Source organism: Hyaloscypha bicolor, assembly GCF_002865645.1.
Source record: "Hyaloscypha bicolor E unplaced genomic scaffold K444scaffold_118, whole genome shotgun sequence".
Taxonomy (NCBI): Eukaryota; Fungi; Ascomycota; class Leotiomycetes; order Helotiales; family Hyaloscyphaceae; genus Hyaloscypha; species Hyaloscypha bicolor.
The window spans coordinates 1,537,723-1,558,976 of record NW_020194620.1 but is presented as its reverse complement, the minus strand read 5'-3'; the positions used below and the strand labels follow the sequence as shown (position 1 = coordinate 1,558,976).

At 49.2% G+C, this 21,254-nt stretch overlaps 8 protein-coding genes across 8 annotated transcripts; 4 read left to right on the top strand and 4 right to left on the bottom strand.

The window, feature by feature from the left end:
- The first annotated feature begins 1,653 nt into the window (after nucleotides 1-1,653).
- K444DRAFT_65200 (uncharacterized protein) lies at nucleotides 1,654-2,179 on the top strand. The gene has a single exon (XM_024885756.1). The coding sequence runs from the start codon at nucleotides 1,715-1,717 to the stop codon at nucleotides 1,997-1,999; it is 285 nt and encodes a 94-aa protein (XP_024733379.1). The 5' UTR covers nucleotides 1,654-1,714; the 3' UTR covers nucleotides 2,000-2,179.
- Nucleotides 2,180-2,706: 527 nt separating this feature from the next.
- Nucleotides 2,707-5,507, bottom strand: K444DRAFT_616307 (uncharacterized protein). Its single transcript, XM_024880902.1, has 3 exons — nucleotides 5,020-5,507; nucleotides 3,360-4,958; nucleotides 2,707-3,308 (listed from the first exon to the last, which is right to left on the bottom strand). The coding sequence occupies exons 1-3, from the start codon at nucleotides 5,297-5,299 to the stop codon at nucleotides 3,085-3,087; spliced, it is 2,103 nt and encodes a 700-aa protein (XP_024733378.1). The 5' UTR covers nucleotides 5,300-5,507; the 3' UTR covers nucleotides 2,707-3,084.
- Nucleotides 5,508-5,805: 298 nt separating this feature from the next.
- K444DRAFT_536082 (uncharacterized protein) lies at nucleotides 5,806-6,597 on the top strand (the record flags this gene model as incomplete). Its single annotated transcript, XM_024875349.1, has 1 exon — nucleotides 5,806-6,597. One exon carries the CDS (start codon nucleotides 5,806-5,808, stop codon nucleotides 6,595-6,597), a length of 792 nt encoding a protein of 263 aa, XP_024733377.1.
- A 72-nt stretch (nucleotides 6,598-6,669) lies between these two features.
- On the bottom strand, nucleotides 6,670-7,704 carry K444DRAFT_535564 (putative N-carbamoyl-D-amino acid hydrolase; the record flags this gene model as incomplete). The annotated part of the gene is made up of 2 exons (XM_024875300.1): nucleotides 6,670-7,369; nucleotides 7,505-7,704. The coding sequence occupies 2 exons, from the start codon at nucleotides 7,702-7,704 to the stop codon at nucleotides 6,670-6,672; spliced, it is 900 nt and encodes a 299-aa protein (XP_024733376.1).
- A 743-nt stretch (nucleotides 7,705-8,447) lies between these two features.
- On the top strand, nucleotides 8,448-10,645 carry K444DRAFT_595006 (dihydropyrimidinase; the record flags this gene model as incomplete). Its single annotated transcript, XM_024878379.1, has 2 exons — nucleotides 8,448-8,483; nucleotides 9,073-10,645. 2 exons carry the CDS (start codon nucleotides 8,448-8,450, stop codon nucleotides 10,543-10,545), a joined length of 1,509 nt encoding a protein of 502 aa, XP_024733375.1. The 3' UTR covers nucleotides 10,546-10,645.
- A 1,518-nt stretch (nucleotides 10,646-12,163) lies between these two features.
- K444DRAFT_645167 (uncharacterized protein) lies at nucleotides 12,164-13,754 on the bottom strand (the record flags this gene model as incomplete). The annotated part of the gene is made up of 6 exons (XM_024885061.1): nucleotides 12,164-12,409; nucleotides 12,459-12,630; nucleotides 12,718-12,898; nucleotides 13,043-13,120; nucleotides 13,172-13,412; nucleotides 13,491-13,754. 6 exons carry the CDS (start codon nucleotides 13,752-13,754, stop codon nucleotides 12,164-12,166), a joined length of 1,182 nt encoding a protein of 393 aa, XP_024733374.1.
- Nucleotides 13,755-14,789: 1,035 nt separating this feature from the next.
- K444DRAFT_595004 (acetyl-CoA synthetase-like protein) lies at nucleotides 14,790-18,506 on the top strand. Its single transcript, XM_024878378.1, has 4 exons — nucleotides 14,790-15,671; nucleotides 15,720-17,401; nucleotides 17,484-17,660; nucleotides 17,711-18,506. The coding sequence occupies exons 1-4, from the start codon at nucleotides 14,854-14,856 to the stop codon at nucleotides 18,334-18,336; spliced, it is 3,303 nt and encodes a 1,100-aa protein (XP_024733373.1). The 5' UTR covers nucleotides 14,790-14,853; the 3' UTR covers nucleotides 18,337-18,506.
- Nucleotides 18,507-18,732: 226 nt separating this feature from the next.
- K444DRAFT_616302 (uncharacterized protein) lies at nucleotides 18,733-20,530 on the bottom strand. Its single transcript, XM_024880901.1, has 4 exons — nucleotides 20,202-20,530; nucleotides 19,819-20,069; nucleotides 19,549-19,762; nucleotides 18,733-19,465 (listed from the first exon to the last, which is right to left on the bottom strand). The coding sequence occupies exons 2-4, from the start codon at nucleotides 20,051-20,053 to the stop codon at nucleotides 18,994-18,996; spliced, it is 921 nt and encodes a 306-aa protein (XP_024733372.1). The 5' UTR covers nucleotides 20,054-20,069; nucleotides 20,202-20,530; the 3' UTR covers nucleotides 18,733-18,993.
- Nucleotides 20,531-21,254: the final 724 nt, after the last annotated feature.

Genomic DNA, 21,254 nt, shown 5'->3' with positions numbered 1-21,254 from the left:
AGCGCTTTCACAGGAGTCGGTTCTGATTACTTACGTTTTACCTCCAAGATCTCCAGCACCGCTCATTCTCTATCTAGGCCAGTGGCATCCGCGAAAGCCTGGGAGAGTTCGAAAATGAAGATCCCTCAAGCCAGAGTTCCTCTGCATTACCAGGGTCTAGAAAGGAGCCATATCTCTAACTCAGAAACCCTCCTCTTCAGCTACAGCACTTCTGGCACCGAGTTTGACACCTCGCAACCTCTCACGAAGCAGATGACCAACACGCTGCTGTCTATATATCGGCACCGCGTAGATAGTATTCTCAAAGTTCTACCCTAGCCTACAGTTCTCGCCGCAATTGAAAGGAAAACTTAGAAGCCAAGACCGAGGGCCACTGGACTCGGATCCATGCTCTGGGATGTGCAATACATTTTATGGCATTGTGCACATGACCGATGCCGAATGCGAACACCTTTTGTATTGCAGGAGAATTTCACTTATGCAGCAGCTTAGGATTGGGGCGGTGTTTGCGATCTCGAAGGCAAAGCTCCTAGAGTACCCAGACCTGACTTCCTCCAGGCGTTTGTTATATACTTAGTAGTTGACCTATCAATATTGCTGCTGCAGGTATACAATAACAGCATAGTATTGTGTATAATGCAACATTTTAAGCCAGAGCTGACAATTAGTAGACGGGCCTTCGCTATTCTACGACTGGAGGATCAAGCTGGACACTGCTCTCAATAGCTGCAAGGCTAGCAAACGCACTCAAACTTGGAACTGAAGAAACGGAAGGATACTCGCCTTACTACTTGGAGATTCGCCGACGGCTGTGGTTCTCCATTGGAATGCTTGATGCTCGGTTTGCTCTGGACAGAGGATCGCTCCGACTCCTCTTTTGTAAGACTTCAAGTCCTCGCCGCCTTCGACCGTGAACGATTCGGGTTTGCACCCAACGTGTACTCTGCCTCCACCCTCACAAAACTGCACAGATAAGTCATTTTTGTCAATGGGCCATCGGGCCATGATGTGTCTGAAGAAACTATACGGAACTGATATCAACCCAACGGATCCATGGGCTAGCTGGAATGAGAAGCTCGCAGCAATTTCGACGTGATGAGAGGAACTACTGATATCTTGGAGCGATCACTGAACAAGCTAGCTAATACAGACTTCACTCCTTGGGCATAATTCGCTTGGGTCAAATGGTATGCTCTTGCTGTGCTACTTGCGGAATTGTGTGGCTCTGGTAATAGCCGGACTACTGACCGTTCGTACTTGGCGGTGATAGAGAATGTTGCGCAATATACTGCGGTGGTGACTGACACCGAGTCGGTTATGTCTGAAGACCAATTGTTAAGCTCATGAGCCGAGTGGAGCGACCGAGAGGCAGCACGGTGAATGGTACTGCCGATCTCACCTTCCTTTCTTCTCAGAGTAGTTGGGAAGATCCCGGGAAGTTACTAAATCCGGACCTTCCCGATGCGTCTATAGCCATACCCAACAGTAATTTGTATGGGTTTGTAGATACCCACAACGATCAGCAAACGAAAATGGTGATTTTTCACAACGACGGCCTACCATGGATAGCTTGAGATACTTCCTTGAAGACATGACCAACTCATCCAATAGGGACTGGGGACTGAATTGGACAAATAACAGTTAAGCCACCAGCTGTGTTTCCTTACAAGAGTCCAAGCTATTGTTCTAGATAGTTGTAGGAGATTTAGATCTAATGTGGATCATTGTACTAGCTCTTAATTCACAACCGTCAGTGCCCCCGGCGACAACCTCTCAATCTTGTCAGACATCTCCCTCCACAGCCTCTTCTGAACTCGGTTACCTTCTGGCTTTGAACAAAATTCACCTCAGTCTTCACTTGACACTCGCTCAAGTATTGCCCATGAGTCTCCTTGCCCGCTTTGCACACAGTTTGTTCTCGATATCGAAAGTGAAATTTCTTATCACTTCCAACGCATCGTTGATGACTCTTTGCGTTGCCAGAATAAAGTTTCCATGATATCTAGAAACAACGTGAAAAACTCTCGTTGAAAGATTACGTGTTCAAGGACGGTCCTCACTTTATTAATATAACTCCGAAGATATCACATAATCCTTCATTGTGCCAGAGGAACCTCAAACATGAGCCACGCTTCATCGGTGACGTGAAGCAAGTGAACTTGGTCACCGCGGAACACAAGTTTATCAAGCACGAGAAACTCCCGATCCAGCTCGAGACAACAGAGGAAAATACGTTTTGTTGTGGATTATTCGCATGTCCTTTTTCGAAAAGCCAACTGCAACATCCTCACAGCCTGCAAGCACATATCTGCCAACACCTCAGAGCTATGGGTATTTTCGAGGAGTATGCTGCTGAAACCGCCTTTCCTCTCGATAACCCATGTAGCAATGGAAATACAGAAGACGAGTTGCACTGGGGAGCGAATCTGCCTGAGATTCGGGGTTCGGAGTTTGTGTGCCGTGCGGCAAGTTGTTTTCTGCAGATGCGAGTTCATCAAACCCAAAACGGACTTGATCTGCATATGAGGTTGTTACATTGGACGAAACATGTGCAACAAAATCCTCGGGTCGAATTCATTCACTCTCTTGAGATCGAGGATAGGATGAAATTATATGTATCTCAAGCTTAAGATGAAAGAGAGATATATTCATCTGATTGTTCAGAATATTAACGCAGATTATCAGATGAATTTCACTTCGGGAGGTCTTATTCGCTTAAATCTTGTCAACTAAGATCATTGCACCAAAATACTTGGAACATTGAGGAGCAAAAAGAAAAATCAGTAGCAAGATTATTCGCCCGTACTTACGAGAGCGTCATGAGGAGGCAGACTGTTGGGGGCGGGGCAGGAAAAGTGACAGTGGCCAGACAGAGGACCCAGGAGAGAACAAATTTTAATCGACATCTGCCTCCATGGTGGACTCGGAACGTATCAACAAACTATCGCCCCAAATGCCGTGAGGCATCCCCGACCCTTAATGTCCTTCACCCATCAGATCATCCCAATCGTGTAAACCCAATTCCCGACCTACCCACCAAAACTCCTAGTCCTATTCCGTTCCGTTTTTTGAGCTCCGACCCTTTCATCCTGTAGCTGGCTGCATAGTCCCATTTTCCAAGAGCAAGCCATCTAAGCGCAAAAGACCCAGACTCATCAACCCGTTCCCCGTACTCCCGCTCCCGATCCGCATGGCCCAGCGCCAGCGCGCCAGTAACTCGTTGATCTCGCTCTGCTCAGATTCAGACTCGGACGTGACGAGGAGCTGCATGAGGAATGATGAGGCTATTGCGAAGTTTGCTCGTGACCCTGATTTTCATTAGCATAAAGGTTATAGTTAGGCATCAGTGGGAGGCTTGCAGGAATGCCAAAATGCATCCAAAGCCCCTCGTCCCAGGTTTTCTGCGAATTCGACGACTTCTTTGGCACACTCTTTTGCTCCCGCTCGAACAGCAAGTCGGCTCCCCACAATCCCGTGATCTTCTTCCTCGACAGTCGTCAAGTTGGCGAGGGGTCGAAGGAGAGCTCGGAACAAAGTCATTGTCGCGACAATATATGCTAGAGAGAGGGAAGGGTTGCCGCTAAGCCGAGCCATACCTCTCGAATCCAGACGTTCTGGTTGCCGTAGAGCCAGACCAGGAGGTAAGGAATCGTTCCACATCTTCAATCGAGTCCTCAGCGACCGAGCAAGATCTAGGGAGAGTGTGAAGTCTTTAGATGTCCGTTGCGTAGCTCGTAATGAGTAATACGAGTCCATGATATCGCTCAATATCATGGTGAGATCCGAGAGCAGACGGAAGTGACTGCTGTCAGTGTCTGGATCGAGAAAATTAGGAATGGCGTTGGAGTTGGGATCAAGGGATGGCGGCTCGAGGTCCGATTCAGTCAAAGAAAGGACGTCGAAGTCGTCTGAACGTATATGGCTAGGCATTCCTGCTCCAAGAGAGGCCCACTTATCCATGATAAAGACCCCATACCAGAGTCGTTTCCTCAAGGTCATTTCCCATGTTGGTATGCTTGTCCAATCACTGCATTCCTTGGGGAGACCTAAAATCTGTGCTAAACTAACTGACCATCCTACAAGACTTGTTTTCCAAGGGGTATCAGTCGTGTATCGGTTCGTGGGTGCTCGCTGGAGGAGGAGAAGGCAGGCTTGCAAAGTGGCCAGTCGAGGTGTGTGCAATTCTTGAGTAACGGCAAGCCAAGATATTCGATATAGCTGGTTGGTCGAAGGAGGAGAGTGAACTATAGTCGTGGCAAGGAGATCGTCATAAAGCATAAATGGCAAGGCTGTAGCATACATAGCAGATAATAACGATATGGGTAATGTGTGCAGTACAGAGGGGGATATCTGCCCGTTCAGGAACATTTCGCTTTTAGACAGAATAGGAAAGTATGGGTATACAAATCGGAAGAACAGGCCTATTAATCTTAGGGCTTCTTGTTCAGTGAACATATTGGCGATATCGGAGCGGCCCTTTGCAAGGACGTCTTCTTCGACTCGGGGCTCGCCCTTCTGAGCCATACTGTCATCTGCGAGCATGAAGACAACAGGAGGCTCTCCCTTCTCGCCTGGCATTGCATTCTGGTTTGAGGTGCTTTTGATCCGGCGGTATGTCAATTTTGAAATCGTACATTCATCATTGTCATCGTATCTGTAGTGGCGCAGCAGGTATGGATTCGACTCCCCCGTTTCACCAATAAATCGAGCACACCTGTTTGCTTGGGAGTCCAGAGGCCGGATCCGTATTCCTCCTTGCATCATTTGCAAGTACGGATCCATATAGTGTATTGGGGACGCATCTTGGCCAAGATGGTGCAGCTGGTTCGGCGATGAGTCCGGGTCTACACCCAGGCCGTTGTGCCCGTTCAGGCCATTGAAGGTTTGTTCATTTTCGTACTGTGCGATGAATCCGGGGCTTAGTTGAGCCGCCGTAACATCGAATTGTTGGATCGAGGCTACACGAGAATAGAGGTCAGCATCGTAACTCTTGAGATGCAAACACTCTGCGCAGCTTACCAGAAACTCCACTGCCCTCGCCATTGCTGGCAGCGACATTCGGCCTTCTCTTCTTTTTCGGCCGTTCCACGAAGGTACACTGTCGCCCGTGAGACGCGCAGAGGGAACACGGCGGTCCGATATCGATCTTGCACGCCACCTGTCTTTGCCTGCAGAGGTCGCATGGCCGATATTTTCGCGACTTGTAAGATCGTGGACCGGGCACCGGGGGAGCCAACTCCAGCCCATTGAAAAAATCGGTTGGCGATAGTGACGGTTGCGCGAAGCTGTGGGAGTCCATCTCCGCAGGTTGGACGTGCACAAAATGCCTTCAAAAAACACTCCGCCTCCTTATCGCACAGAGCTGCTGGCTATCGGGTAGCGTGGGTTTCTCTTTCGTCGCGCAACACCGCCGCGCATCTCTTTGCATTCAGGCGGAATTAACAAGTTTCGGAAAGCTCATCGAGGATCCATTATTTGCTTGGAGATGAGTCTGGAGAGCATGCGGGGCGGCCTCACAGTTAGCCGTTGCTCAGGACGCCATTTGAGGATGGGAGTTGCCCGTCGTTGGCCGATAGATAGCTGAGCTGGCGTAGGAAGACCTCAATGGTTCATTCGCTGTAGACGGGTACAATGTGCCTTCAATAATAGACATCTAATATCATTTTTGTGCTATTTTACTTCCATTTTCCTGCTTGTGCAGCTCGGAAATCGTTGCAGGGCATTGCCAGGCTGTCGTCTCCTCTTCCCCTCGCTTAAAATACTCCCCCCTTTTTTGTACCCTGAGTCTTTGTGAATCGAATTGGGATGGGCGACTCACTGCCCAAAGTCACGGGGTCTTCCACCAAAGCCATCAACATTCTCCTAATAAATCCCAATGGAACTTCTTCTATGACAGAAGCCTGTCTTCGATCCCTAGAAACAACTCTACCTCCATATTGCACAGTCACTGGCTTCACGGCTCCACATCCAACTCCCTCGGCTATCGAAGGTCACCTCGACGGAGTCTTCTCTGCAGCGGCAGCAGCTCGAGCTGTGATACCCATAGCTTCAAATTACGATGCTTTCCTGGTCGCTTGCTTCAGCGCTCATCCTCTCATCAACGCTCTAAGAGAAGAACTTTCGTGCCCCGTTATCGGAATCATGGAGGCGGCGCTCTATTCTGCTCGAATGCTTGGCGGCCGACTTGGGATCGTGGCTACTGGGGCAAGGAGCAAGATCATGCATGAAGATGCTATCAGGTACTATGGCCTAGATGGATTTTCGGTGGGCTGCGAGACGACAGGACTAGGTGTTCTTGAGCTAGAGACATTTCCAAGAGACAAAGTGCTCGGATTAGTAAGCGAAGCTGCCAGAAGGCTTGTCCAAGAAAAGGGGGCAGATTGTATTGCTTTGGGGTGTGCAGGAATGACGGAGATGAAGATCAGATGCGAAGAGACTGTCGGGGCAAAAGATGCAACTGCTCAAGTGATTGATGGGGTTGGGGTTGGCGTGCAGCTTTTGATCGGGCTGGTAAGGGAAGGTCATGTAACTGCAAAAGGAGGTGTCTTCAGACCTGCTCGGGATGGAAGGAAAGCAAGAGGCCAAGATTGGATATAGTAATGATCAATTTTAAACACTCTCTAACCCACATCTAAATGAATCTTGTCTATAGTATGATAAGAAACAGTCTCAAAGCAGCTCAGGCTCTATAACACCAGTTTGAAGCGAAATAGGAGAATACTGATCAATCCTGCGATGCCTGTCAAAGTCAAATGTCTTCTCCTTCCCTTGCCTGCAGTCCTCCAAATCAATCTCTGCAAAGACAACCTCGTCATCCTTCGTCTGTGCTTCTGCCACCACATGTCCCTCAGGAGAAGTGATACAACTTCCCCCAATCAAGTCGTATTTTCCATCTTCTAACCCTGCCTTCGCAGCACTGACTGAGAAGCAGCTATTCATATATGAGTTCCCTTGCATCACCAACTTATGATGAAACACTGCATCCTCTTCCGCTTGTTCTTGGGTCATTGGCTTTCTTGTTCCCCAAAGATCAGGGGCAAACCCAGCGGTATTGTAACCGCAAAGGACAACTTCTACGCCTTGCAGGCCATAACACCTCCAGCCTTCTGCCCATCGTCGGTCATTACAGATCATCATCCCCATGATGGGATCTCCCTTGCCAGGTCGAACACTCCCAGCACCCTTTTTCTGAGCACCAAGCACCAAATCAGGTGCTCGAAATGCCTTGAATCCAAGATTTCCAGGCTCGAAGTACCTCTTCTCAAGCTGATTGACTGCATCCGGATTCTCGAATGGCTCCTTGGTGCCGGGCAGGTGGACCTTTCGATATTTCGCAATCACTTTTCCCTGGCTGGCAGAGTAGTAGACACTAGTATTGTAGCCCTTTCCATCTGCAGCCCGCTCTGCAAACCCCACAGAGATATCGACCCCCAGCTTCTTCGCCTCATCGAACAAGGGCTTGGTGTTCGGGGACCCGGCGAGATTGTCCCCATGCTCGAAGAACGAATCTAGTTCTTCCTGGGCCGATATCAGATGGCGGGGAAAAAACGTGGTGAATGCAGCCTCAGGAAAGAGGACGAGTTGTGCACCACGCGTCGACGCAGATTGCAGCAGCTTGATCATTCGCGAGAGCGTATCTTGACGTGTGGAATCTCGATGCACAGGACCCATCTGGGCAGCAGCTATCTTGATTGTTCTTGGCATAACGAGAAGATTGGCAGAAAGATTGGCAGAAAGATTGGCACGAGAACAACTCCAATTGGTTTGAAAACGAACGAACGCAGGAAGATACAGATACAGAAGGAAATGCTGGCAGCGAACCATGTTGAGTTGAGAACTTTCCCACGGCCCAGCCTTTCACTTCTTGTTGCTCTCGGCCACGGCCTCTTCTCCATTCAATGCTTGCTGATTGTAAATACCAGATCATTGTTGGAACGCTCGGCCGTGGCTAACCGTCGTAGTTGCGAACACGGTCTGCCCGCCAATCACAACTTGGTGGGCAGACTGTATCGCGGGCGAATATACAATAGTTGGCCTTTCCATCTTTGTGGATTTGTGAAGATACTAGTTCTTGAAGTTGAACCCCTCTTTCCGCTGCCCTCGGACCCCCTATCACAGCTATCTCAAGCGAGACTAATTGGTTTGCGCCTGCATTAGATGCGGGATGAGGCGTCGGGTTTGTCGACAGGGTCCCCCCAGCTTGGCCGTCGGGCAACTCAGCACTCAAATGAGGAGCGCTATCGGGCGAATGAGCGTTCGTCGACTCACCCGCTTTTGTTGGTTGACATGAAGAAATGGCCTAAATGGGGGTGCACGGCAGGAAACCGGAACAGGACGAGGTCTTCCGCATATTTGTTTTGAAGCATTTAAGAAAAGCAATTGGCTTGGATCTGTTTGACAGCAATATTGCCAAGATGGGCGAATACAGAAGAGAATCTGAGGACTTTATGGGCTTTGAATTGATAGTAACAAACGGAACTATTGTAAGTATCAAAATCCCCTTCGGCTGCGACAGCGATACTTGCTCGGAATGTACTGCTTGGACTTTGAACAATAGCCCGTGCATTGTGTGAGGGCGTGCATGATTCTGCCGTTTCACAACATTTGAGAAAGCTCTCTTCTGATAATGTCATCCAGTCATTGGAGAGCAGACGTGGATGATGGCTGTGAGGGAAGCGCTCGGTTACTGGTCTTCAAGGCGGCGTCGCAATTTGTTCGAAATTGTATTTCATGCACAGTGTTATATATTTTATTAAGCCTTTTTCTGCCACATACGACCACAGACTGAGGACAACTGGGCATCCCGTCCGCTCTGCCATACATAAGCCTCAGATCGGCAGATTAGTAGTTGGGTGGGTGACCACCAGCGAATACCTGCTGTTGTATGTTTTTATATTTTATATTTTTGAACCTTATTTCCTTGCTACTGAGAACGGACTTTTCCGATCCATGGTGTGGTGAACGACTGAGTTGCTCTGTTCTAATTTATTTTTGTTCTCGTTCTTCGAACCCCTTTTTAAGCGAGATTCGTTACCGAAAACATTTGCGAGAGCGCTGCTGATAACCCCGCAGGTCACAGCCAGTGAAGTCCTCTCTCCTGGTATTGAAATCGGCGTCAAGAATGGCAAAATATCATGTTTGGGGATGTTTCTACCCCGAAGTGACAATACCCTGGTCGTCGACGCAAGAGGCGGCTACATTACACCAGGCGGCGTCGACAGCCATGTCCATTTTGCCCAGGACAACAGTCCCACAGGAGACAACTTCACCACCGGCTCCCGAAGTTCCATCGCTGGCGGAACAACAACAGTAATAGCCTTCGCGTCCCAAAAGAAGACCGAAACGACTGTCATCCGCTGCGTCGAAGAGTACCACACCAGGGCCAAAGATCAGAGCTACTGCGACTACGGGTTCCACCTCATCCTCTCAAACCCAACCCCTCAGATCATGGCCACGGAAATGCCCCTCCTGATCGAACAAGGTATCACAAGCGTGAAGCTCTACATGACCTACGAGCCCCTCAAGCTCGGCGACGCCCAGCTCCTCGATGTCCTTATGTCTGCTCGAACATTGGGCTTTACAACCATGGTGCATGCCGAGAATTCTGATATTATCTCTCTCATTTCAACCCGTCTCGAAGCCTCCGGACACACAGCACCCTACTTCCATGCCATCTCTCGCCCACAGATCGCCGAAAATGAGGCCACGTACCGCATCATAAGTCTCGCGGAGCTAACCGATGTCCCAATTCTAATCGTGCACATGAGCTCGGAAATTGCAATGAAGCATGTCAGGAAGGCGCAAACGAGGATGCTGCCCATTCATGCAGAGACTTGTCCACAGTATCTTTTTCTTTTAAGTGAGAGGTTGAAGGCTACTCATGGGGATGCTTTTGAAGGCGCGAAGTGTGTTTGTAGTCCCCCGCTTAGACATGATCCGAAGGATCTCGAAGCGATGTGGACGGGAATTGCCAATGGAACGTTCACGGTTGTCTCAAGCGACCATGCTCCTTCTACGTATGGCCATTCTGGTGGGAAGAAGCTGGGTTTAAAGGGGGATGTTATGAGGTATAGGGATATCCCGAATGGGGTGCCTGGGGTGGAGACCAGGTTGCCGTTGTTGTTTAGTTATGCGGGGAGGGAGAAGGATTCGAGGTTGAGTTTGCAGAGGTTTGTGCAATTGACGAGTTCCGACCCGGCGAAGTTGTACGGGCTGGAGGGCATGAAGGGGAGTATTGCTGTTGGCCACGATGCAGATATTGTTATTTGGTACAATGAGAAGGAGCTCAAGGACGGGGTGACTATTAGGCAGTCTGAGCTCCATCATGGTGTTGATTATACTCCTTTTGAGGGGATGAGGGTCAAGAATTGGCCGAGACTTACATTTTTGAGAGGGAAGAAGGTGTGGGATCGGGATAATGGTGGTGTTGTTGGAGATGTGCTGGATGGAAAGTTTTTAAAGAGGGGAAAAGGGAAGATTGTGGTTGGGAGAACAGGTGGAGAGGTCAAGGGCATGTTAGCCGGAGAGAGAAATTACTGGTGCTAGGTCGTATTCAATTCTTGCTTGACCTCAACTTATTTTCAGCTTTGTATGTCCTCCAGAAGTGGTGGGGGTCTTGCGTTGTTGGGTGAAAGTACGTGGTGGGATGTGGAGAGGAACGCCGATTTCTCAAACCTCGCAGAGATGAAAGAGTCCCTGTTGGAATGAGAGTTCAGCTTTCATCGAACAACGAAATGGTTCCAATGTCCAGAGCATTCAAAGTCCAGTCGTCACATTGCGCTTTTAACGCTCGCAACTTTGCAATTCGCTCCGTGGTGTCAGATATTGGCTCCAATGCCAGGCTCTTGAGAGATGCCAGCGTTTTTGCATCGGACGAGGACGTAGATGGTCGCAGACCATAGTATACCAAGAGCAAGAGAGCTAGCAGGACACAATTTGCATCATTTCCAGCGTTGTGAAGATTCTGGTTCAGACATGGAAGGGTTTGCAGCAACGACGGAACCCGGAAGTTTATGCCCAGCACAGCACCTCCTGTGGCCATATATATCGTGTCGAACTTGGCGACTATGGTGCTGATTTCTTCGAACATGATTCCATGCTTCCGCAGGATGAGGAAATCAAAACGAAGGCCGTGGCCCACGAGAGCAATGTTGCGGTATCCTGGCTGCGGAAGATTCTCGATCTCATCTGGTATGTAAGAAGCTTCAAAATAACCTCAGTGATATTAGTTCGATCGACGTGTTCCGAAGTCCCAAAACGAAATTTCCATGCCCTACGGGACAATTTCTTATGTCTGCCAATCATGAAGTGTCGATTGGTCAGAGAGCCAGCTGGTTTATTCGAAGAGATGCTGCGGGTGTCCAACATTGAGATGCCAATTTCGTGGATCCCAGAAACGCCACCACTTGTTGAGCCATCCTTTTCCCGCTTGAGGTCAAAAGAAACGAGAACGGCATTCCATAGAGTACCGTTTCGACCTAGCCCGAGAAACGGTTGTAGCTGCTGCAACCCTTCTCCCACGCGCGGGAATCAATACCTGGCGCGCATATGATTCCAGGGGCGTAGAGTAAACGATGATGGATTGCATGAGTGGACGTGGACCAGCGGAATATCCCGGCCGGAACTGTACGCAAAGCGTTTGGAGGTTCGAGGTGCGATGCGCTGTGCCGACATCCTCTTGTTTGGTGATTGATTCCTTTGGAATGAAAGTAGTATTGGGGTCGGTGAAAGACAAGTCAGAAAGTGAAGTGAACACTTGAATGAGAATAGACTTAAAGATAGACCAGTCTGAAGGAGGCGAATAAATAATGGAGGATTACTTACAGTATTTCTCGCAAGATCTATCTAGCTATTGTGCGGGACAAGGAAAGAGTGAAAGATGAAACGACTTGTATTGAACCTCGAGGATTGACTTCTGAACTGGGAGTTGATGCTAGCGATGATTTGGACGGATAGTGGCAGTTAGACACAATGGCCCCAAACTCCCGAATCTATCGACTCTTTGGATAGCATGCTCAAGGAAACCTAGTTTATCCTTACGCTTAGTATTCCGGTCATAAGATTTGAGTCCAGGAAATTCTCGCTAAACAAAAAAGGGGCTTCGATTTATGGGTGGACAAACGGTCAACTGCGAGCCACTTATTTTCATTTGTCTCTATTCGGTTCATGAGCAGCGCATCTGATAGCCCTTCGCTGTATCCTGCGCCACCACCTTCCTGTCGTCTTGGTCACTATGGTTGAGGCTCGAGGCATGGAGATCATCCATGACCTGTCCCACCTCAAACTTCTCCTCCATAGGCCAGATCTTGCCCGCAATCGTGTAAATCACAAAAGCCACAATCGCCCCCGCCAACCAGCTCAAGCTATAAATGTATGTCGCCTCTTTTGGAACATTCTTATTGCCCGTCGCCTTGGCCATTCCGGCCAGATTCAGTGCAAATGCCACAGATAGAAGCTACAAATGCACAGATATTGAAGCCATGGAAGAAGCTGTAGATATCTCGGCGCTTGTACAATGAGAAGAGATTCAGGTGTCTGTTTCTCAGAACCCAGAACTCAGACATCATAGTACCAGCAAGGAAACCAAGGAACAATGCGTAGCCGCCAAGGAAGGAAGAGAATGAGGCAGCACTGTATTGAATATTACATGGGGTGGCAGCAATGGATATGATGCAGCAAACATAAGCGCCTCGCCTCGCATTGGCTCATTTTGGGAACCAGAGAGAGATGTCATTCTCCAATGACACCGAGTTGGCCGAAATGGTTGTCCCAATTACAACAAACATCCAACAAAGTGCAGAGAAGATTTGGGCTGCTTGATTATTCCAGAGGATGGAAACCCGATGTGGATTCCAAGTTGTGACACCGTAAATTTGTTGGTACGCTGACGTTACCGTAACTTCGAGGATTCCGCAGAGAGTGACAAGCCCACAAAGGCCGACAGCCTGCGTCTAGAAGACTTGCTTGGGATGTTTAGCGTAGCCAGTGAAGTCAGGCATGTTCAGTGTAAGGGCGGCGCTCGAGCCAATAGCTGTGGTAACACATTGGAAGAAGACGAGGATAGCAGGGGTGTCGTCTGTGATGTGTGTGTCGTTGTTGAAGGTTGGGTCAAATCCCGTGGCTACCAAAGTGTTAGATGTCTTGGTAAAATGAACTATTGTGATGATCTTACCTGCAACAAAAGTCCATACGAACAGTGTTAATGCAGTGAGAGGCATGGCAACCGTCTTTGCCATGAAGAGGAATCTCAATTTGGAGACGTGCAGCCAAAGAAGCGGTAATTGGATGCTGATGATGAGGGAGAAACCTAGCAATTGTGCTGACATGACATGTGGGCTGGCCAGAATATGATTTGGGAAGTTTTTGAAAGATTGCCAGATAGCCTGCAGCATAGTTTGAATGCATTGCCCTCCCTGAAAAGATTGGGTTCCAAACCACACAAATGGTCAACTCATGATTCTGCAGTGGAACATTGGAGGACACCTCCAGACGCAAGCCACAACGCCACGAATGAAGACCACAAAGTATGCGCCGTATACCGCAAATGCTAATCTAATCAATACGGGGAAATTGATAGCATATATACATCCGACATAGCCATTCAGCATGGTAGGACGCAGACGAGATGTGCCACCACTACTGTAACAATGGCGAGACCCGGCCTTAATCCTGGTGATTGCAGATGAAGCTACTTGATACATCGAGATGTCGAATGCTTCAGCATCCAGAAACCAAGTAAGGAAGGCCATATCCATTTCCTTTCGTTTGAGTCAAAAGGGGATTGGGTCCAGATCTTTGTTCGATGGAAGATCATCACTGCCACAAGCAAAGGACCCAGGTTCAATTTGCAAACGGAAATGCTCAGCAAAGGCTGGTGCCATCGTGAGGATGTCCAGGTACTATTTTCTTATTGAAATCCTGTGATCGATTTTAAGGGGGCGACTTGAGAGCACGTGCCTAGTGGTGCTGTGAAAACATCCCATTCTCTGCTGCCCGACTCTCCGGCTTTACAAGAATTTCAACAATCAAGGAGGATCGCGGACACTGAGACTGAAGATGCTGCGTTCACTTCCCCCATGCTTTTAACAGTCACTGCACGTCTTGGTATCAGCAACACTCCTGGCTTCTGAAGCATCCCTTGACGCCGCACTCGAGGGGCGTATGACGCCTCCCTGGCTTATTCCTGGCTTGCTGGCTTAGGACTGATTCGAACTACACCACTTCCACAGCCAGCCCTACCTCGTCCACTTGTTCCGCCGTTCTTATCGTGGCCGCGGAACTTGGCCGGGCACATCAAGAAGTGCGACGATGTGACGATGGAGGTCTTGCTTGCCCGTCGCGTACGGTGGTCGCGTTGACGATGCGCTGCCGGCCTTTCTGTGGCAAACCGTCCAGCCGGGTCTGTCTCTGCCCCGCGTAAGAGGCCGTCTAGCTGATTAGTGAGGGCCATTGATAGGACCAGCCCTGGGCCACTTCAATCGCTGGACGGGGAAGATCTCCTTAACTTCACGATTGACAAGATCCCACCATGATCCATGACGCGCCACCACGCAGACTAGAGAAATGGTTCGTCCGAGTGGAGCACGGCCATGCTTGCTTGCCGTCTTATCGATTTTTTCGAGATGAGCTACATGCGCTCAGCTGCCTTCAACTCCATTGAACAGTTCTCCCCATGTACATTGGACGGCCGACGAACAGCATGCCTCGGTGCCCAGAAGTATGGGCATGCGTTTGCTGTTGGAGGAAACGTACGGTTAGGATGGTCTTCTCTTTCCCCTTTGTTTCTTATATCCATCTCTCTGGAGGCTGGGGTCCCCGCAATCTACTTTTCATTAAAGTATCTTGCTCTTCAATATGTCTCCCATGCGACTCGACCCTCCACCTTACGACATGGGACCTATCAAAAGCATTCCCATATGTTCTGACCCTTCTGTTGTTGTTTCCTCCAATGCATCCAGCAGAACAAAAGAACTCTGGTGGCTTCATGGGCACCCCCATTCAAAACGATACTCCGACCCAAAGCTTGTCAGCCTCGCCGCTCTAGTACGGCATGACGGAGTGGTATACAAGGGGGAGAAGGGGTTTCTGTACCCCTTGTCAACAGACCCCTTAACTTCATACGGCACGATGACATGGGATCACTTCGATCAAGTGACAGAAACACTTGCCCTTGCATATGCTCACCAGCTCCAGAACGAGCTCAGTGAAGCAAATGTCAACCGCAAACAGCCCACCGTCGCATTACTTGGTCAAGGGAGCACATTGGAATATTTTTGTACCCAGCTTGCTCTCCAAAAGCTTGGTACCAGGGTGCTTCTGCTTGCCGAGTCGAATGCAGAGACTGCTTTGCACTCTCTACTGGAAACCTGTGGTATATTGGCTGTCATAACAGATTCTAAGAATCGCACGACCAATACAAACGGTGTCCGGAAGCTGGCCATGGTTGAAGAATTGCCGAAAGTGTTGGAACCCAAGTATGATAAAGTCGACGCCGTTAAATACCAAGACTTCGGAGACGTTTGGGAAAGGCATAGCTTCATCATTCATTCATCTGGCTCAACTGGCATGCCAAAACCCATTTACCATACGAACAGGAGTATGATGCAGATTGCAAGAATGTACCGACTATTTCAAACTTTCGATGTTGGGAACTGGTTTCTCTTATTTCCATTGTGAGTCCCATCTGTCACCTCCGTTCTCTTCGACCACTGACAGCGCAGATATCACATTGCTGGCATATCCATAGCGCTTTCGAATTTACCAAATGGCCAAACTTTGTCCTTCCCGCCACTTTCTTGGCCTCCGTCGTCGTCGGCTCTCTTTGCAGCGTGGGCGACCCTTAAGTCCATGGGACATTCAGTTGACTGCGTCCACTGCGCTCCCACTCTCATCGAGAATATGTACGAGCATATTGTATACACAGGTGGAGATTTTAGTCCTTTGGTGGATTTAAAAATACTTCAACCCGGCGGAGCAGCACTCTCAGCCAACCTCGTTAGAACCCTAATCTCCAAAGGGATCAACGTCAAAACGACCTATGGCAGTACTGAGATCGGTCCTGCCTTTCGCACAATACCTGACACGCGAGAAAGTCCCAATTGCTACACATTTCGAAATCTTTATCCCGACAGTCCCTTTCTGAAAATGGAAGAAGTCGGGGACGGGGTATTTGAGTTGGCTGTGTATAAGGGCTTCGAGCTGGCGGCTAATCTTTGGGATGGAAAGGACGATACTGCTCCGTATAAGACAGGAGACTTGTTTATTCAAGAACCCCCTGGAAGTGGCTTCTTCACCCTTCAAGGAAGGAGAGATGATCTTATCATCCACACCAACGGAGAGAATACCAATGCTCTACCACTTCAAATCGACATTCAAAGCTCCACGAAAGTCATCAACAAGGCTATCGCTTTGGGACACTCGAAACCTTGTGTTTGTCTCTTAGTCGAAGTCCACGAGGACTATGACCCAGCCAGCAACTTAACGCGGAACCAGATCTGGGAAGCGGTCCAGCAAGTCAACGAATACTACTCGGTACATTCGCAAATCCTGCAATCTATGATATACATCCTTCCCGAAGGCGACAAACTCCCAGTAACACCTAAGGGAAATGTCAAGCGAAAAGAAACAGAACGCATCTACGGTTCCGAAATCGAGATGCTCTATTCGGGCCATGATTTCCCTAACTCTATGCCAGAATCCCAGGAGCCTCTTTCTGAATACCTCCGCAACCTCCTGTCCAAACTCGTCAATGTTCCTGCTGACCGCATAACTGATTGGACAACCCTCTCTTCCCTCGGTATCACCTCGCACCTAGCCTTGTCCCTCCGCTACTCCATCTCTTCTCACCTGAATCGACAAGTCTCTCTCGGAACGCTGTTCGAGAACCCCTCTATCTCAAAACTTGTCGCTGTTTTGACACCACCACAAACTCCAACCTCGTCTGTTCACTCCCTCGACACCCAACCTGCTTCGACAGAAATTGTCCACCGCATCATCGACCAACTCTCAACCGAGTTCACGTTCTGGCCAAAAAGGGCTGTTGCACAGTCGGGTAAATCAGAAAAAGAGACAGTTCTTCTGACAGGTGCATCCGGATCCCTTGGCACTTCCCTCCTCGCCACTCTCGCCGCCTCACCCGGGATCTCAAAGATATACGCCATGGTTCGGGGTCCAAACAATGTTGAGAAACTCCGGACATCTTTCGAAGAACGAGGGCTGAACCCTTCAATTCTGCAGGGAGGCAAGATCGAGGTTTTGAACTTCAGCATGCAGGATCCTCTTCTCGGTCTGGATATCCACAACTACCATATGCTCGCAATGACTGTCACGACAGTGGTGCATAATGCATGGAAGATGGACTTTAACCGAAGCATTGAGGAGTTCGAGGGTGACTGTCTACGAAGTAAGTCTCTCCCAGTTCCTTCCTTTCTCACTTCTCGGTCCTATCTTTATTTATAGTTTGAGACCTAATACTAACATCATAGGCACCATGTCTCTGATTCGCCTTGCTCACGCCGGCCGCCCAAAGACGTTTGCCTTCACAAGCAGCGTAAGCACCTGCCTGGGAATCGGCCACACGTCTTCCTCTGTCCCAGAGACACCCATTGGAGACGACCCATCCGTGTCTCTCACCACCGGCTATGCCTTGAGTAAATATATCGGTATATGCCCCAGCCCACTCTTCCTTCCGACCAATGCTAAGATAAAGCAGTGGAGAGAGTCACCCAACAAGCTACCGAGATTCTCGGGATGGACATCAAGCTCCTCCGCATCGGCCAAGTCTGCGGCTCAACCCGGACTGGAAATTGGAACACCTCGGAAATGTGGCCCATCATGTTCGCTACCTCCGCCCACCCAGAAATCAATGCCCTTCCGCTTTTCCCAGGGAAAATGGTAGACTGGGTTCCCGTTGACGTTGCGGCTTCGACTATCACGGACATCTTACTCCACCCAGCGAACGGGTACTCGGTACACAATATCGTCAATCCCTACCCAGTAAAGTGGGAAGAGCTCGTTGACATATTGCAATCTAGCTCTCTTACAAGCAAAGAGAAAGCGAAAATAAAAATGGAAGAAGTCGACATAAAAGAGTGGGTGCATCGTCTCAAGACTCTCTCTAACTCCCCGAACGCCAATCCAATGACAGTCCCGGGGCTCAAACTCCTACATTTCTTTGAGAAAATGTGTAATGAAGTGGAAGAACATGTCTTCAGCAAAGTGTTCGAGACGGAGAAGACGAGAAGTGTGGCCGGGGCGCTGAGGACGTGTCCTACGTTGAAGGGGGAGTGGATTGAGATGAATGTACAGAGGTGGAGGGAGGCCGGTTTTGTTGTTTAGTCGTCAAGAGGAACGGGTGGTGTGTTTGATGGGGATGGAGAGGAGGGTTTGAGTTCTGTTGGCGGGCTAGATTGATTTTCGCAGTGGAGGCCAATATCTGACGTGAGGTGGCTCTTGGTCGAGATTGAGATTGAGATTAACTTGCCCCAGTATTTGATAATGAATGAATGAATGTTAATTGATACTTTTCGTTGTACATTGCGTTCATTGTCCCAACTTTCCAGGTAGAATGAGATTGAGATTAATTGATCCTGAGACGAATAGACGAGGGGTTGGTTCGGGACATTGAGTTTGCGAAGTCGATGTTGAGTTTCATCCTATCTGATGAAATAAAACTTTCATCTGATCTCCTTTCTACCAAGTGAGTCATGCTCTTCGATACTTCATTGCATATTCGTTCGATTTTACCAGCGTCTGATGAACAATGAAATTGCCACCTATTCTATACCCATCTCCGGTAATGGGGAAATTATCGCTGACTAAACCCCTTTATAGACATTACTATATATCCGGTACTTGTAAGCGACACTTGTGCGGTCCTCCTTTAGAGAATAACTAACTCCTCATGAAAATTATGCACGCCGTCCCATATCCCCCTCTTGAACCGTCCCTTTCCTTCTATGTTTGTCCACCGAAACTCCCACATCTAGTTGCTTCTCACTTCGGCCTTGCAGTAACAACTGGTTCAGCTTTCGCTGTAGCTGGTGCACTCACTTCTTCAGTCGAACTGGCGGCCCCTTTCTGTCCCTGGTCCGGCTCCCGGCTATTCCTCCACCTCAAAAACATGATCACTGCTCCAGCAATCAACGCCAACCCAAGCACGCCACCCACCGCACCGCCAATAACCGCCCCTTTATTCGACTTCCCCGCCCCGCCGGTGCTAGCTCCTGCTGTGGCCGAAGCGCTGTGCGTTCCTGTGGGGGATTTTAGGGAAGAAGGGAGAGAGGTGCTGGGGGCGGGTGTCGTAGCGAATTTCGCAACCGTGGTTGTGAGTGCGTGTCCTGCTTGTCCGGGAAAGGCCGTCTGGGCAGGGAGAGGATCGGTCGTGGAGATGTAGTTACAGAAGAATGCGGATATGTTTGGTGTTGTGAAGGTTACGGTGTTGCACCAGAGATAGATTCCTGAAGTGCTGTTTGAGGTCATGTTAGCATTGTTCCATCGATGTCCAAGCATGCCCCGTACAAGAGGGCGAGAAATGGGTAGGAGTGGTACCATTTCAATGTGGCAGGATCGGAGGTACATGATCCTGTACAGGTTTTGTTGTAGTCATCTCGACCTACGCATGCTGTTGCAGCCGGCGCTGCTGGGCAGCCAGTTTTGGGATCACAGCACAACACGCCCCCTGCTCCCTTGGTGCCATTTGATACCGCCGCCGCCGTTGGAGTGGCGAAGACACAATTCCCAGTTGAACAGCCCCATGGTGCATCTGTTTAGCCTTGTAAGCTTCTCAAGTTCTCGAGATTCGCAAGGCTGGATACGGACCAGAGTTTCCTTGGAAATACCCGCAAGTATTATCGGGGGCTGCCAGCAGGGTTTGTACCGTAATTTGTGATGCTTGTCTTCGTCGAAGCTCGTCCGGAGCTGGAGCTGGTGTGGGAGACAAATTGAACGAGGCCCCGTTATTCGAGATTGCTGTAGCTACTGGGACATAGTCGACAGCAAGAGAAGAGGCCAGGGACAGAATTCCCGCAAACAGTAATGATTTCGTGCAAACCATGACTGCTGGATTGATACTGGTACAGTGGACACGATGAGTAATTCAAGCTTCGTTGGAACTTCTTGATTCCGTGAAGAAGAAAAGCAGAAACAATAGAATACTACTACTTTGACTGAGGTGTTCCAGACGAAAAATAGCATTATCTTACCGCTCTAAATTAGGAAGAGGTTCGTTCTTCGGTGGATCATTCTTGATGCACTGGTGACAATTTGACCAATACCCCCTAGAGTAGATCATCCGTTCTGGTAGAGTTGTAAAAAGCAAGGGTTCTCGCGTACCTTGTTCCGAGAGAGTGGCATTGTGCCACAGTCCATAATTGGTGGCACGATACCATATCTACACGCCAGGTGGCTAAATACTTGCTCGAAGCGCAAGATCGACGATGAAGACTTAAAGAGCCAAGAAGGGCTGCGCTTGTTGGGAAGTGCCTGGTATTAGGAGGCGGAGTGGCTGCAGGAGCTGAACGAATTCTTAGCGGGGGATTGGAGCCGCTCAGGCCCTGGAAGTGGCGAGTATGAGTCTGATTTCTCGACCGTCTTGGCATCAATATTGATACTTGGTGACTTGGGTAAATAAACCCATCCCCTGTCTGGATCCACAGACGCCGCAAGACGGGGTACTAAAAGAATAAGACAGCTGGAATTCAGGTTTTGTGGAGGCGAACGTGCTAGAAACAAACTTCAGGGTAGGGTTTTTTTAATCCTACGCACGAGTACCTGTAGATGAAAGTCTAGGACCAACTCCAACGGCTTGAACGAGCCCCATGAGTACTAAAGGGTAGTCTTCCTCTCCAGTTGGACCGAGGGTAGCTCGCAGATGAGTTTGGGGAAGATAGATCTCAATATATGTCACCTTCAGCCATGTGTCTCGCGCATTGTTGCACAGTGTTGAGGCGTCGGAGAGAACCACTTGGCTGCTGGAACATGCCCAATGAGATTTGAGCCACTGAGCAAACGACGTTCTGGGCGAGTAGAGATGTGATGTTTTGAGATAGGGGACCTTCCGAAAACTCCGCTTGGCCTTCTTGTAAAGACTTGTGTGGCAAAGATTTCTTTTGGGTACCAAGGAGAACACGATTGCAAGGCTACGGCGGGAATTGAATGTGATTGGTACAAATAATAGTCGGACTTGACGCCAAGTCCGACTATTAGTTGCGAAGATCCAGGTCCTGGTGGTCAATTAACAGTTGAATCGTGCCGCA

Bases quoted from the DNA above. Each gene is read 5' to 3' on its own strand.
- K444DRAFT_595004 (XM_024878378.1), top strand. From the start codon at position 14,854: ATGTCTCCCATGCGACTCGACCCTCCACCTTACGACATGGGACCTATC. The intron at 15,672-15,719 runs GTGAGTCCCATC...CTGACAGCGCAG, and splicing joins TGGTTTCTCTTATTTCCATT to ATATCACATTGCTGGCATAT. The intron at 17,402-17,483 runs GTAAGTCTCTCC...CTAACATCATAG, and splicing joins CGAGGGTGACTGTCTACGAA to GCACCATGTCTCTGATTCGC.
- K444DRAFT_65200 (XM_024885756.1), top strand. From the start codon at position 1,715: ATGTGGATCATTGTACTAGCTCTTAATTCACAACCGTCAGTGCCCCCG.
- K444DRAFT_616302 (XM_024880901.1), bottom strand. From the start codon at position 20,053: ATGGTTTGCACGAAATCATTACTGTTTGCGGGAATTCTGTCCCTGGCC. The intron at 19,763-19,818 runs GTCCGTATCCAG...AAGGCTAAACAG, and splicing joins GTATTTCCAAGGAAACTCTG to ATGCACCATGGGGCTGTTCA. The intron at 19,466-19,548 runs GTACCACTCCTA...GACCTCAAACAG, and splicing joins GATCCTGCCACATTGAAATG to CACTTCAGGAATCTATCTCT.
- K444DRAFT_616307 (XM_024880902.1), bottom strand. From the start codon at position 5,299: ATGGACTCCCACAGCTTCGCGCAACCGTCACTATCGCCAACCGATTTT. The intron at 4,959-5,019 runs GTAAGCTGCGCA...ATTCTCGTGTAG, and splicing joins CGAGGGCAGTGGAGTTTCTG to CCTCGATCCAACAATTCGAT. The intron at 3,309-3,359 runs GCAAGCCTCCCA...AATGAAAATCAG, and splicing joins GGATGCATTTTGGCATTCCT to GGTCACGAGCAAACTTCGCA.